A 12,466-nucleotide genomic window follows, 5' to 3' on the forward strand; every position below is an offset into this window, starting at 1 on the left:
GTAAAACCAGCTGCTGTGCCTGCACAGACAGAGGGTAGTGAATGTTAAAAGGGAGGTGACAATGTGCTCCTGATTATCTAAAGGCACAATCATTCCCTACTTTTGTGGAATAAAAAACTGCAAAAAGTAGAACTTTTTTTTTATGGCTATTTGCATTGAGTGGAAGCTGTGGGTGCTCAGCACCGGCTGATAAATGCCTTTTATTTAAAGATCCAGTTCAGCAAAGCACTTAAATCTATACCTAAGGATGTACTTAGAGATAGGCACATGTTTCAGTGCTTTACTGAGTTAAGGGTGAAGTGTTTAACTATCGATTTTCATTGTCTAACTTTACCCCCCCAAAATTGAATGCCTTGGCCCTGGTCACTATGGGCTAAATCCTGCTTGCGTTGAAGTCAATGGGACTGTAAGCCTTTGTCTTCATTGCAGTAATAGGTGAGGTTTCTGTATCAAGATAGCTAACTAAAATCCTAGAGCCCATGATATGGCAAGTCAAGGTCAAACCCAGGTGGGAGGGTATAAAGTTGATCTTGATTTGCTTCTTCAAGGTAGAAACTACCTGTGCCTCATCTCCACTGACCTCAAGCTAGTGATCTCAATGTACAAACCTCACCTCTTGTTGCAGTGAAAACAATCCAAGCAATCAGGACTAAGCCCATTGTTGGTTACAGCCAGGCAGCTCCCTGCGTAAAACTGGGTTTGAGGTTGGGTTGCTGGTGGCTCTTCATGCCCTTTAGGGGAAAGGTTAATTATACTTATACACTACCTTTTTGGTTTTATTGCAGCAGTTGTTAATAAGGGCTGAGCCCATCATCTGCCAGCTTGTTCAGTGAACTCTGCCAATGAGTTCCTCTTTGATTCCAGGCTGTGTTTCTGCAGTGAAGGCCCTTTGGGACCTAGGCAGATAGTCATCCATTTTTGCAAGAGCTGATCTCATTAAAACTGTTTGTGTTCCTTCCTGCTGTATCAGAGACATGCTTCTGGTGTGACTAGCAGCAGCACTTGCATGGCGCGTTAGACCAAAAGTATTCTCACCTAGTGTCAGTGCATTTGTACAGTGGAGGAACTGAAGGTTTCATCTGTGTCTAAAAGATCATGAGCGATCTTCCAAAGAGGCTGTTTGACCTCTTACTTTCAACACATGATCTATCCAGTTTTTGTTTTATGGCCCAGTTTTTTTAATGGAGCTTTCAAACTGACAGATTCATCAAACTGCTTTAAAACACTCTTTCCGCTGAAACTGGGAATTGCAACAGATTTGTAAAGCTGCAATATTATTTCACCCGTCTGTTAAAATACAGTTTAATCCTTTGGCATGGAGAGGTGGATTTCCCAATGCTAAGCTTCAATTTGTTTTCTATTAATCCCTTCCCCCCCCCAACCCCCCCACCTGTTAAAAAGAACAGAGCCCCTTGTCAAGAGAATGAAGGGCCTGATCCTGGACCTATTGAAGGCAGTGACTAGATTCCCAGTGATTTCAGTGGAACAGAAACAATCCTGAAAAGAACCAAGGTCCCTGTAAGAGGCTGAATATTCCTGAAAGGTTCTTAAGCATTATCTGTCAGATTATGTCACTGTATTATGTAGCTATAGTAAAGCAAACATTTAGACTGCAGCTATGTGGGTTGATAGTGGAATGCAGTCTACAGTTGCAAAGTTAGAAATGTACTGTGTCCTCTCTTCTAGGAGAGTGGGGGTAGGGGGAAAAGGGGAATTGAAAAAGAGAAAATATAGCATGTTAGGAAGCTTCACCCTTAAAACCTTTGGACTCTTCCACAGCCCAGATCCTGTCTTTTTATTCCTGAACTTGTCTTGCCAGCCCAGCAGGGAGCCTCCATAAGGAATTCATCACAGGAAAAAGTTTGAGAGGGTCTCTTCCCCTCAAATATATTTTAATTTAAGATTCTGGGTCTTATTTAAAATGTCTACTTAAAATCACAGTAGAACTCTCTCTAGAGTAGAGATATTGGGCCTGATCCACTCCCATTGAAGTCACTGGAAGTTGGATGAGGCCTATGATGCAAGAAAAGGGCATTAGGTTGCATTTCCCAGTGCATCCTGAAAAGGCGTCTATGGCACAATGAGTGGATGCCATATCATACCCAATTTCCAAACACTGGTTGGAGTTGCTCTTGAAAGCCTTTTGAGTGTTTCGTTAGTGAAAGTTGAAGATATTATTTTTACCATTAGCTAGTCTGAATGTAGCTTGTATTCTTGTGTCACCAGCTTGGTGCCAGCAGAATGACTTTCCTAGCATAAAGCCCAGTGATGAGACAGAATGGATAGAGATTTTCACCAGTGCTGGGGGTTTTTTTGGTGGTGAGGAAACATGCATCTCTTTCTTTCCAGCTGATCCTGCCCCATATATTGATGGGATTCGTATCAACAGTCCCCACTATCTGACGAAGATAGCGCTGACATCTCCAGGGTCCCATACGTTTACACTGGTGGTGTCCCAGTATGAGAAACAGAACACGATCCACTATACTCTCAGGGTATGTACTATAGAGAAACTACAATCATATTATAAGTGGAGTATTTCAATTCATTGGGAAAACATAGCAAAGAGAAAATCCTCCCCATTGGTAGGAGTGATGGGAAGTGTCTGTCGATCCTGGGGACCATTTTTAAGTTGATTGCCCTATATTTCAGAGTATTTCTTTCTAGATGAATATAGTTGTGTTTTTGGAGGGCTCGGGGGAAGATGTGAATCCTGGATGGGATGCACTGGAGAAAGGGAAGCACTGTGTAGGTAAGTGCTTTAGTGCATGTCTGTAGAGCAGCTAGGAGGTGAGATTCCCAGCTCAGACAGACACTAGCTCAGCTTGAGGTAAGGTGCTAAAGATAGCAGAGTGGCCATGATGGCACAGGCAGCAACTCAGGCTAGCTGCCCACGAACATACCCAGGGGTCAGGTAGGACTATATGCAGGTGGCTAACCTGGGCCACTGCCAAGCCTTCTGGCCACGCTGCTATTTTTAACATGTTAGCTGAGCTATAGTGTATATGTCTTCCTGAGCTGGGAATCATACCCATATATGGATCTCCATCTAGTGAGGGCAATATAGAGTCAGTTCTTGCATGCAGTGCTTTGTTACATTACCACAGTCCAGAACCTCTCTCGATCATAATTTTATAATAGGACTAGGTTAAAAAGATGGAAGTGTTTGTTTTATTTCCCTCAGCTAAAATTGAACATCTGCTTCCAGGTGCTCTAGCTCATCATTGCACTACCCAGCCTTCATCCACTTCATATTTCACTAAAGATGGTTTAAAGTATTTTCTTCCCTAAATCCTCACATACGTAGTAATCCGAATGAAAGGTCATCGTGTAACTGACAAATCCCATGCTAATGTGTTTGCATTTCCTTTGCCACTACAGAAAATAAGACCATTCATACCCTCTCCCCCTACATTCTTTACACTATAGAAACGTGACACGGCATTGGATGCAGTTCAGTCGTGCTTGCCCCAGTGCACCTCTGGCCTACTGGACTTCACTGCAGGCCGCTTTGACAAGCACTGGTGGAAACAGAGGACTCCACTGCTGCTGTTTTGCACCTGTGTTGAGCTCTGCATTTAAAATGACTTGACTGCTCACAAACAATGAGAAATGAGCTGCATTCTCAACAAAAGAATTGTGAGAAGGACATAGTTCAGAGCAAACAACTGCCCCTTATTTCACTACTCAAATATTAATCTCAATCCCCACCCAAAAGCATTCTGGGGGAAGGGAGGGCAGTGGAGGATAATAGTTGGAGCCCAAGCACTGTAGCCCAGGTCACCCTATGGTGACTTTACATTTCAAATACACAAACTTTGACAGGCATGTTATTCTGGGTGGTATCTGCTGCTTCCCAGTACTCACTGGGCAGAAAGTGTTTCTGGTTCTCATGTAATGTCACCAGCCTTTTCCTGTCCATACATGATCTGCTTGGTGTCCCTCTGCTCTGCACACTAAACACATTGAGTGGCTAGCTGGAGCTTTAGGGGAGCATGCACTGTGCTATACTGTGTTAAGTATCAGAGAGCATATTAAAGCACCGCTGTAGGTGTTCACAGTTTGCTTTGGTGAAGGGACTAGGGCTTAATAGTTGAAAGGGAAGGAGTACGGGTGCCCATGATTCCGGTTATACTCTGTGCCCTCCAACCATTAGTAAGGTTCGAAGGGTCTGGTTTTTTTCCCCAGTACAAGGAAGAGGAATAGGGAATGTTCTCTATATTTGTGTAGACCACTATATATTGACCGCTATAGCTGATGTCTGATGTCCGTCTGCATGTTTTACCTAGCAGAGACAGATGGGGACTCGAAATCTCCAAAGTTGCTGTGCACATAAAGCCACTTTTTCCCCATAATGATATTCGGTCATGGCTTCACACTGTATGTGCTTGGTTGGTTTGTGTGACTGAATTCTTCTTGCACAATCTAGGTGTATTCAGTGTGCAAGTTTACCTTTACCAAGATCCCTACCCCATACACCATCTCCAGACGGGTAAGAAATTGGATTTTCTTCCATAAATCAGTGCTTGTTGTTAATCTGCTATGGGCGTGTGGAATTCTGTCTCTGGGGTTGTTTTATATAATTTTGTATTAGTTAATTTCAAATTATTTTGTTTGGTATTTTCCATGCAAAATGAGCCTCTTGATGAAACACAAATGTATGCTTTGACTTAGAATGTCTGTATTGTGAATCCTCTACAGTAGTGTGATTGGAATAACTTGTGAGCTTCATTTTTTATCTATATCCAGAAACTCTTGCTCTTTTTGGGTTGTTAGGACTAGAAGGTAGTGGCCTGAATATGATCAAGGAAAATATAGATACTGAATTGTTTAATCCAAATGAGAAGGGGTCTGAGGCTTTGATCTAAATAGCTTTAATATTTGTTGAAGTGGAAGGCACTATGTAAAAAAAACTGAATTTTTTCTAAACACTGAAAATAATTCTGATCTTATCTATGCTGCTATAAATCAGGAGTAACTATTGAAATTAATGGAGTTACACAAGTAGTCAACTGAAGTGAGAAGAATCCAGGACTTCACTTTTTTATTTCTCTGTATTGAAACTAGAGAGAGAAAGCAAGATCTGCCTGAAATAAAAAGGCACCATCTGTTTTGTTTCTTGTCAGGTTAATGGTCAGTGGAAAGGTCATAGTGCTGGAGGCTGTGGAAACTTCAGAGATTCCTACAAAAACAACCCCATTTACCAATTTCAGCTGGAGAAGACTGGGCCACTGCTAATTGAACTAAGAGGACCAAGGTTTGTGAAGAATAAATGCTGTGTATCAGTACAGTTAGAACATGAGATATAGATCAAGTGTAAGCTTTTTTTTTTTTTTTTTTTTTTAACTTAACCTGTCAGAACAAACTTTAGCTTTAAAGGCCACTTAATTTCCAGCTGAACCAATCCTTATTACTGGGTTTCCCCCTCATTCTATTTCTCAAGCAGCTTCCACTCTCCACCCAGCTGTTAAACAGTGAATCATTTTTTCTCTTGAAAATCTTTCCCTCTTGAATTCTCCCTATATGCCAGAATCCCCTTTCTATCTGCTGGTTAGGGGTCAGACCACAGCTGGGCCTTGCATGGCACAGGGGGCCTTCCTTGCCCTGGCATGGCCCTTAGGATGGCTAGCCATGCCTGTGGCCCTTTCACCCCTGCAGTAGTCAACATGCAGGAGGACTTCCTCTTACCCCTGCAGGTGTGACAGAAGATGTGCTCTCTCGGGCTGGCAGGCTACAGCTCACGTTCTGTTCGTGCTCTAAGGCTGTGCCAGTCCACACTGTCACCACCATTGAGCTGCATGCATTGAGGGAGGCATGTATGTAGCACTAGAGCACCATTCATCCTGAAAGCTGCATGGAGCGTTTGCCCATCACTGAAATGCACTCTGCTCTGAGGTAGCACGTGGTAATTGTGCATCCCCCGTATTGCATCTACTTCCTAAGAACAACTTCTGCTGTTAAAACTGTAGGAGGAATTTGGGAAGGCAGATTATAATATAGACACTGAGGCTACAACCCTTACAACCAATGCAATTCCAGTGACTCTTCATGGTCATGTCAGGACCTCTCCCATCAGAAGGCCGGTGTTCATGTCTTCACTCAGTAACAGGTGAAGCAGTGAGTGGCAAGCCGCCTGGCCCACACTGTCACTTTCTAGCAGAGCCCCAGTAGCAGGCACCTATGCATGCTTCCTAACTGACACTAGAGGGTCCGTGTCTGGTCACTGAATAGTATTATAAGGAGGAGGCAGGTAGGTAGGTAGGTGTTAGTTTTGGCAAAGCACTCATTCATGTTGCTTCAAGGTACATAAGCAGCACTTGTCTCTCCAAAAATGAGGATCTGTAGAAGCAGTTTCATGTAGGCAAGACTAGGTTAGTTACCTGTCACAAGCCTGCTGCAGCAGTAACTTGGCACTTTCCTTATGGTGCCCCTGCTCCTTGAGATTTGGATTCCAGGTTGAAGGGGAAGAGGCATGCACCTCCTCTGATGTGTAGAGCCAACTTGTCCTCAGTTACAGAGATGCAACTTGGGGAAAATTCCATGGAAGTCAATGAAATCTGGACACATGTAACTTAATTTGTTCTGTGGTCTCGGCTATTCATTCAGCACATGCACTGATCTATACAACCACAAGCATAACCCCCTTTGTGTAGTGGATGTGTGCAGCCCAACTGGCATCTCCCACCTATTTCAGTTCTTGGATGGAAAGCTTTTTTGCAGCCAAATATTAAATTTGTGTCTGAGTTTCTGAATGCAAGTGCTGACAAGTGTACTTAAGTGGCAAAAATAATGCTCTAATTAAGAACAGAAATAACTTGCAGATGTGCTAGTTGCTTGCAGTTGTCTTCCAGTTATAGCTCAACTTTAATTTGGTAAATCTTCTATTTGACATTTAAAGTAAGGGTAATGAAACCTGTCTTTACATGTAGGCAGTACAGTGTGGGGTTTGAACTTGTCACAGTCTCTACAGTAGGAGATCCTGGTCCCTCTGGCTTTCAGAAGAAGAGCAGTGGTGACTACAGGTAATGCTCATTGATTATCGATACACTTTTCCTTTCTCCCTTAAATACACCTTATTAAGCTGGCATTGTATTTTTTTTAATCAGATGTGGATTTTGCTACATGGAGGTGGAGAATGTACCAGCTGGAGTTTACAATATTATTCCCAGCACGTTCCTGCCTCAGCAAGAGGGTCCTTTCTTCTTGGACTTTAATAGCGCTACCCCTCTTAAGACATCACAACTGCAATGAGGTGGCAAGTCTCTACATTACTCTCTAGGGAAGAAGTCAAGAGCTAGAGCAATGCCATCTCCTGAAAACACTGGGGAAATATATCCCCCAACCATTGACACAAGATGCATAAAACTGCACTCTACCTGGAAAAAGTAATAGCCCAAGGCTTGGGCCACCAATCTCACTGCATTAGCCACTTCAGCGTTTACTCATGCTTTTTGCTGTGCAGCCATTAGGGTGAGAGAACGCTTCAGAACCATTGATGGTAAATTTTTGCATGAAATGTTTGAATGTAAATCTTATTAATCAATAGCAGGTCTTAGCTTACTGCAGTTTGGCACCTTATACCTCATCAAGTTTTGAAATCTTCCCTCTCCCCCCACACAGGGTAGCTTAGTTCTAACAATCATTGCTTAACTTTTACAGTAAACATTGTAGAGAAAAAGGAAGGGGTCTGTGTGCGTCTAGAGCAGGGGTTCTCAAACTGGGGGTTGGGACCCCTTGGGGGGCATGAGGCTATTACATGGGGGTTCATGAGCTGTCAGCCTCCACCCCAAACCCTGCTTTGCCTCCAGCATTTATAATGGTGTTAAAGTGTTTTTACTTTAGGGGTGGGGAGGGGTGTCACACACAGAGGCTTGCTATGTGAAAGAGGGCACTAGTACAAACGTTTGAGAACCACTGATTTAGAGCCCACAGAAATAATGAAGTAAAAGGCAGCGGGTGCTGTTCTGGATGTTTAAAAAGCACAGTTGTTTATACTGCCCCTTACTCAGATGGTTTTAGGGGGAGAAAGTCAAGTTGTACTCTGATAAGAGCCACTAACAGGGAGCACACTGTACAAGCAATACAACACTCCCGTATTCTGCTTCAGCGGTTGAATAGGTTAGCCAGAGGAGCTGTTGATCAGCTTTAACAAGAAGTTGTCATTTAAATACTAGCTATTTAACTATCCTTTCTGCATGAGCAGGGCTGTGTGGAGTTAGGATGGGAGAGATAAGAGGCTACTCCCTTTTCTATAATAAACCACACATCTGCAGCAATGGCTTTACACTACCCCAGACAGAAGACTGCTTAAGACAGCCTTCAGTTAAAGAAGGAACCTCCTTAAGCTGTAACCAGCCAGGAGACCCTATATCTGCAGCTAGGGGTACCAACTGTCCAGGAATTAATTTTTAATTAAAGGTTGTCATGTGATGAAACCTCCAGAAATACATCCAGCTGAAATTGGCAATCCTAGCTACAGCCTTTGACCGTACTTCCACTGGAATCAATGGTAAAACATTGACATTGTGGGGAGCAAGACTCAGAACAACCAATCAAACTCACCAGCAACTTTGGGTTGTTTTTCCCCCAAGACAGCACCAGTGCATGAGTTTGGAGAGATTAAGCAGTAAGATTCTCCCCCATTAAAGTTTGCTGCTGCAAATGCATCTAGCACCTTAATAGGCCAGGGATACTTTGCTTGTTTGGTCTCCTCTGGTTAGACAGCAGCTTTGAGGAGAAAGTAGTTTTGGAAAAAAACATTAAGATGTGCCTTTTAATTGCAGTTTTCTGAAAGACTATCTGGGTTAGACATTACATCACACTGCATCCATGCCAGTAACTAAGTCACTGCTTATCTTCTTGGCAAGGAAGCTGTAAGATAAAAAGTTGTACTGTAGGACAGAACCATTGATTTAAGAGCTGTCCAGTTGCAGATGGTGGGGAGAGGAGGGAGAGAGTGTGAGGAAGTAGCCTAAATTATGTTCAACTGCAGGAAGTTGATCTTTATGGGCTCTGCAAGATGGACTCTGCCAGCTTGAAGGATGGCTCTTTAGATGCAAAGCTGAATGTCCCATTTAAAACCTGTTGTAGGGTAAGGTTTCAGCCCTTCTTGTGCACATACAACTTCGTATGTGCAAAGGACTGCAGCTACAGTTTAGGTCACTTACTCCATTTACAGCAGAGGCAGGCAAACTACAGCCCGGGGGCCACATCCAGCCACTCAGACATTTTAATCTGGCCCTCATGCTCCTGCTGGGGAGCAGGGTCTGGGGCTTGCGCAGCTCCTGGAAGCAGTGGCTTTGCATGTTGCCCCTGCCCCTACAGCTTCCAGTGGCCGGGAACCACAGGGGCAGTGCGCAGACCCACCTGGCCGTCCCTCAGGGTAGGAGCTGGAGGGAGGACATGCCGCTGCTTCCGGGAGCTGCTTGAGGTAAGCGCTGCCCAGAGCCTGCACCCCCGACCTCCCTCTGAACTGCTTGGTCCCAGCCACACCCCCTTGCAACTTAACCCCCTTCCCTAGTCCAGAGCCCCTTCCCGCACCAACCCTCAATTTCATGAGCATTCATAGCCTGCCCTACAATTTCCATACCCAGCTGTGGCCCTCAGGCCAAAACGTTGGCCCACCCCTGATTCACAGGCCAGGGGCAGGTAAGAGGGGCCTGAATTGGGGGTGTTGCTGCACCTGCTGCTGTGTGCACTTTAAAAAACAAACGTTGGCCAATATTTTTTTAAAGGGCTAGTCCTGGCCCTTCGAAACTCTCTGCCAGGCCTGCAGGCGGGTTGTGAGTTTTTCCTTAATTCCCTGTCAGCAAAATAGTACATTGATTTGCCCAAATCACCTGTTACATCATCCTCTTTTGGTTGATACGATGCAGGCAGGCAGCTTTTCCCTCTGATCACCATCAAGCTAACGCAACGGCTTTTACATCAGCAATTTGACACGAACAAGCTTGGGTTTCAGCGTCCATGTACTAGCTCCCCGAATTTCGTATAGATTAAACAAAGGAACAAAATCTTCAATCCCTACCTGGATTACAAGCTGACAACTGTCCCTGATGCCAGGGCAATATATGCTACCCAGAGAATACAAAAGGGTAGATAGGCTGTAAATGCCTGCAGTGGGCCAGTGCTACAAAAACAAAGCATTACAATTTGACTCTCCAGATCCCCATTAATATTTAAGGCTAGGTATGCAGAATACGAAAGTCAGTTATATTCTAAAACCCTCTCAAAATATTGCAGCCTTGGGGCTCTCTGACCATTTAGAACCATTTTACGTCACGCTACTTCTCTAGGGCACAGAGCACCTTAGCACCAAGGAATTTTCAGTCCCAGAACCTCAGACAGTAGCATAGATGCATGCGCTGGCTTTGTGTATGCTAGCCTTAGCTTTACACTTCATTTAAGGAGTCTCTTCAAAAGAGGAAAAGCAGATTACCCAACTACTAATAAAAGCAATCAGCCTATTGCACCTTTTAATCTAGTTCTAGAGAGATTTATCAGATGTAAACAGGTTATTGGGAAATGACTTTATTGCACAGCCAGGAAAAAAAAACTGCTCAGCTAAATCTCCCCCCTGTCATTCAGAGATTCGGATCATTAATATTAAAAATATTTGTAGATGTTGAGGTAATCCTTCTGGAATGCTCCATTCTAGCACTTATAGAAGGGATGGGAGACTGACTTAAAGGGATATATGGATGTCTGTAAAAAGTTGCTTGCAGTCAGTTTCTTACTACACAATGATGGAGCAGACAGTCTGGGCTGGAATTTGCACATTGTAATTCGCTATTTTGCTACATTTCCAACAGTCAGTCAACTATGAGACTCCTACTTTCTTGCTGTATGCAACTGTATCAACTCAAACTTGTTTTAAAGCATAGAACTATAAAGATTCACATTAGTATGTACTGCACTTAGCTAGCTGGTGATTGAAACTACTCTAGTACAGTGCTTCTCAAGCTATCTGATGTGGGGGACGGCGATTTTTTTTTCCAATGTGTGCACAGACTGGCAGCCGCTGGCTCGCGGACCGGCACCGGTCTGCAGACCACCACTTTGAGTAGCACTGCTCTAGTACATGACAAAGGTGCTACAGCTAAGGAATTGTGTGTACAAGGAGCATAAGTCACCAGATGCAAACCGAATGCCCTAGAAATGTCTTTTTAAAGAAAAGGAATGATACTTACTTTGATCCTCTAAGAGGAGGAATAACTGTTTACTGGGTTGCACACAGTAGGAGGAAGGATACTTTATAAAGAGCTGTTTTCAGTATCCTTCACAAGGATTTTTGGCATGTTGTACACTTTCCCCTTCAATTTAGACACTGTCTGTCTAAACTAGTCTAGACTCTACATAGTTTGCTAGTGAATCCTACCTCACAGCTGCTGAGGACATCATGCTTTACCTCTGTAGGGTCCAGAATTGGGCCTTCTGTTTTTAAAAAGCTATTAGGTTAATCATCCTTGCTTAATCCGTCTGAGTTCAGAAAGACGGACTTAATGCATGTAGCTACCTTTCAGGGACTACTAGCAGCATCCATGTGGTTCTAAAACACAGTAAAGCTGAGAGGCTCCATTAGAAGTTAGACCTCTCCTGCACATAGCAAAATGTTTGAAATTAACATTTTTACGCAGTCTGACGAGATTGTGTATATGCATATTTTGTACAGCAGAAATACCTAAGGCTTCTGTACCTGAAGGTGAACATGCTGCATACAGAAGAGTTTCAGAAACACATTAGAACAGCCTCTGAAAAATGTTAAGATTAAAAAAAAAAAAAATACACTGAGTACCAGTTTTCAGTGCATATTACCGAAAGTATGAAGAAGCTTAAAAGGTGAGAAGCCATCAATTCACCACTCTTTGGTAAAGCTGTTTACATTGCATCTCACTTCAAGGCTGCTAACTTGTTACCACACATGCTTTAAATGTCAAAGGCTTATTTTTATACTTTCAACACCACACTGCCAGCTAGTGTAATATTAAATTAAAGGATGTTTTGAGCAGTCTAACGAAACGTAACTTGACAGAACTTGCGCCTTTGGTATTCCATGGTAATGTTCTGTTCATATCTATTTGTCGTTATGTATTTGATATACAGAATTGGCATTTATAAAAACTTTAAAAATAAAATGGTCAGAGCAATTATTTATGAAACTGCATTTTCATTTCTACTAATGTCTGTGCTCCCCAAAACCTGCCTGAACACAGCAAAGCAAGCTATGCACACACACTTCAATTGTAGAGTTAGCTGCTGAATGCCGAGGTGTCCAGAGGAAGAGGCCTTTCCACATATTTACTCTTTAAAACTTAGTTTGCCCTTCTGCTGTAGGTTTGCAGGGTACGAGCTACTAATTTCTTGGGCCACATCACCCCCCAACATACTTTCTGCTAGTAATGTCTCACCCTACTGGAATCTGCCTAGAAGTTTCATGAAGGTACACTGGGTAATAAGGAAAACTTTC

At 43.3% G+C, this 12,466-nt stretch overlaps 1 protein-coding gene across 3 annotated transcripts in view; it reads left to right on the forward strand.

The window, feature by feature from the left end:
• The window catches only part of CAPN7 (calpain 7), a 47,361-nt gene extending 35,212 nt beyond the window's left edge, over nt 1-12,149 (forward strand). For all 3 annotated transcript variants that reach the window (XM_084620601.1, XM_084620602.1, XM_084620603.1), the window contains 5 exons: nt 2,350-2,495; nt 4,430-4,492; nt 5,127-5,257; nt 6,930-7,022; nt 7,107-12,149. In XM_084620601.1, coding sequence (XP_084476727.1) covers nt 2,350-2,495; nt 4,430-4,492; nt 5,127-5,257; nt 6,930-7,022; nt 7,107-7,251 — 578 coding nt within the window. In that variant the 3' untranslated portion in view covers nt 7,252-12,149. The remainder of the gene's footprint in view (nt 1-2,349; nt 2,496-4,429; nt 4,493-5,126; nt 5,258-6,929; nt 7,023-7,106) is intronic.
• Nucleotides 12,150-12,466: the final 317 nt, after the last annotated feature.

The sequence above is a fragment of the Lepidochelys olivacea genome (assembly GCF_965140295.1).
Source record: "Lepidochelys olivacea isolate rLepOli2 genome assembly, chromosome: 2".
NCBI classification, from domain to species: Eukaryota; Metazoa; Chordata; order Testudines; family Cheloniidae; genus Lepidochelys; species Lepidochelys olivacea.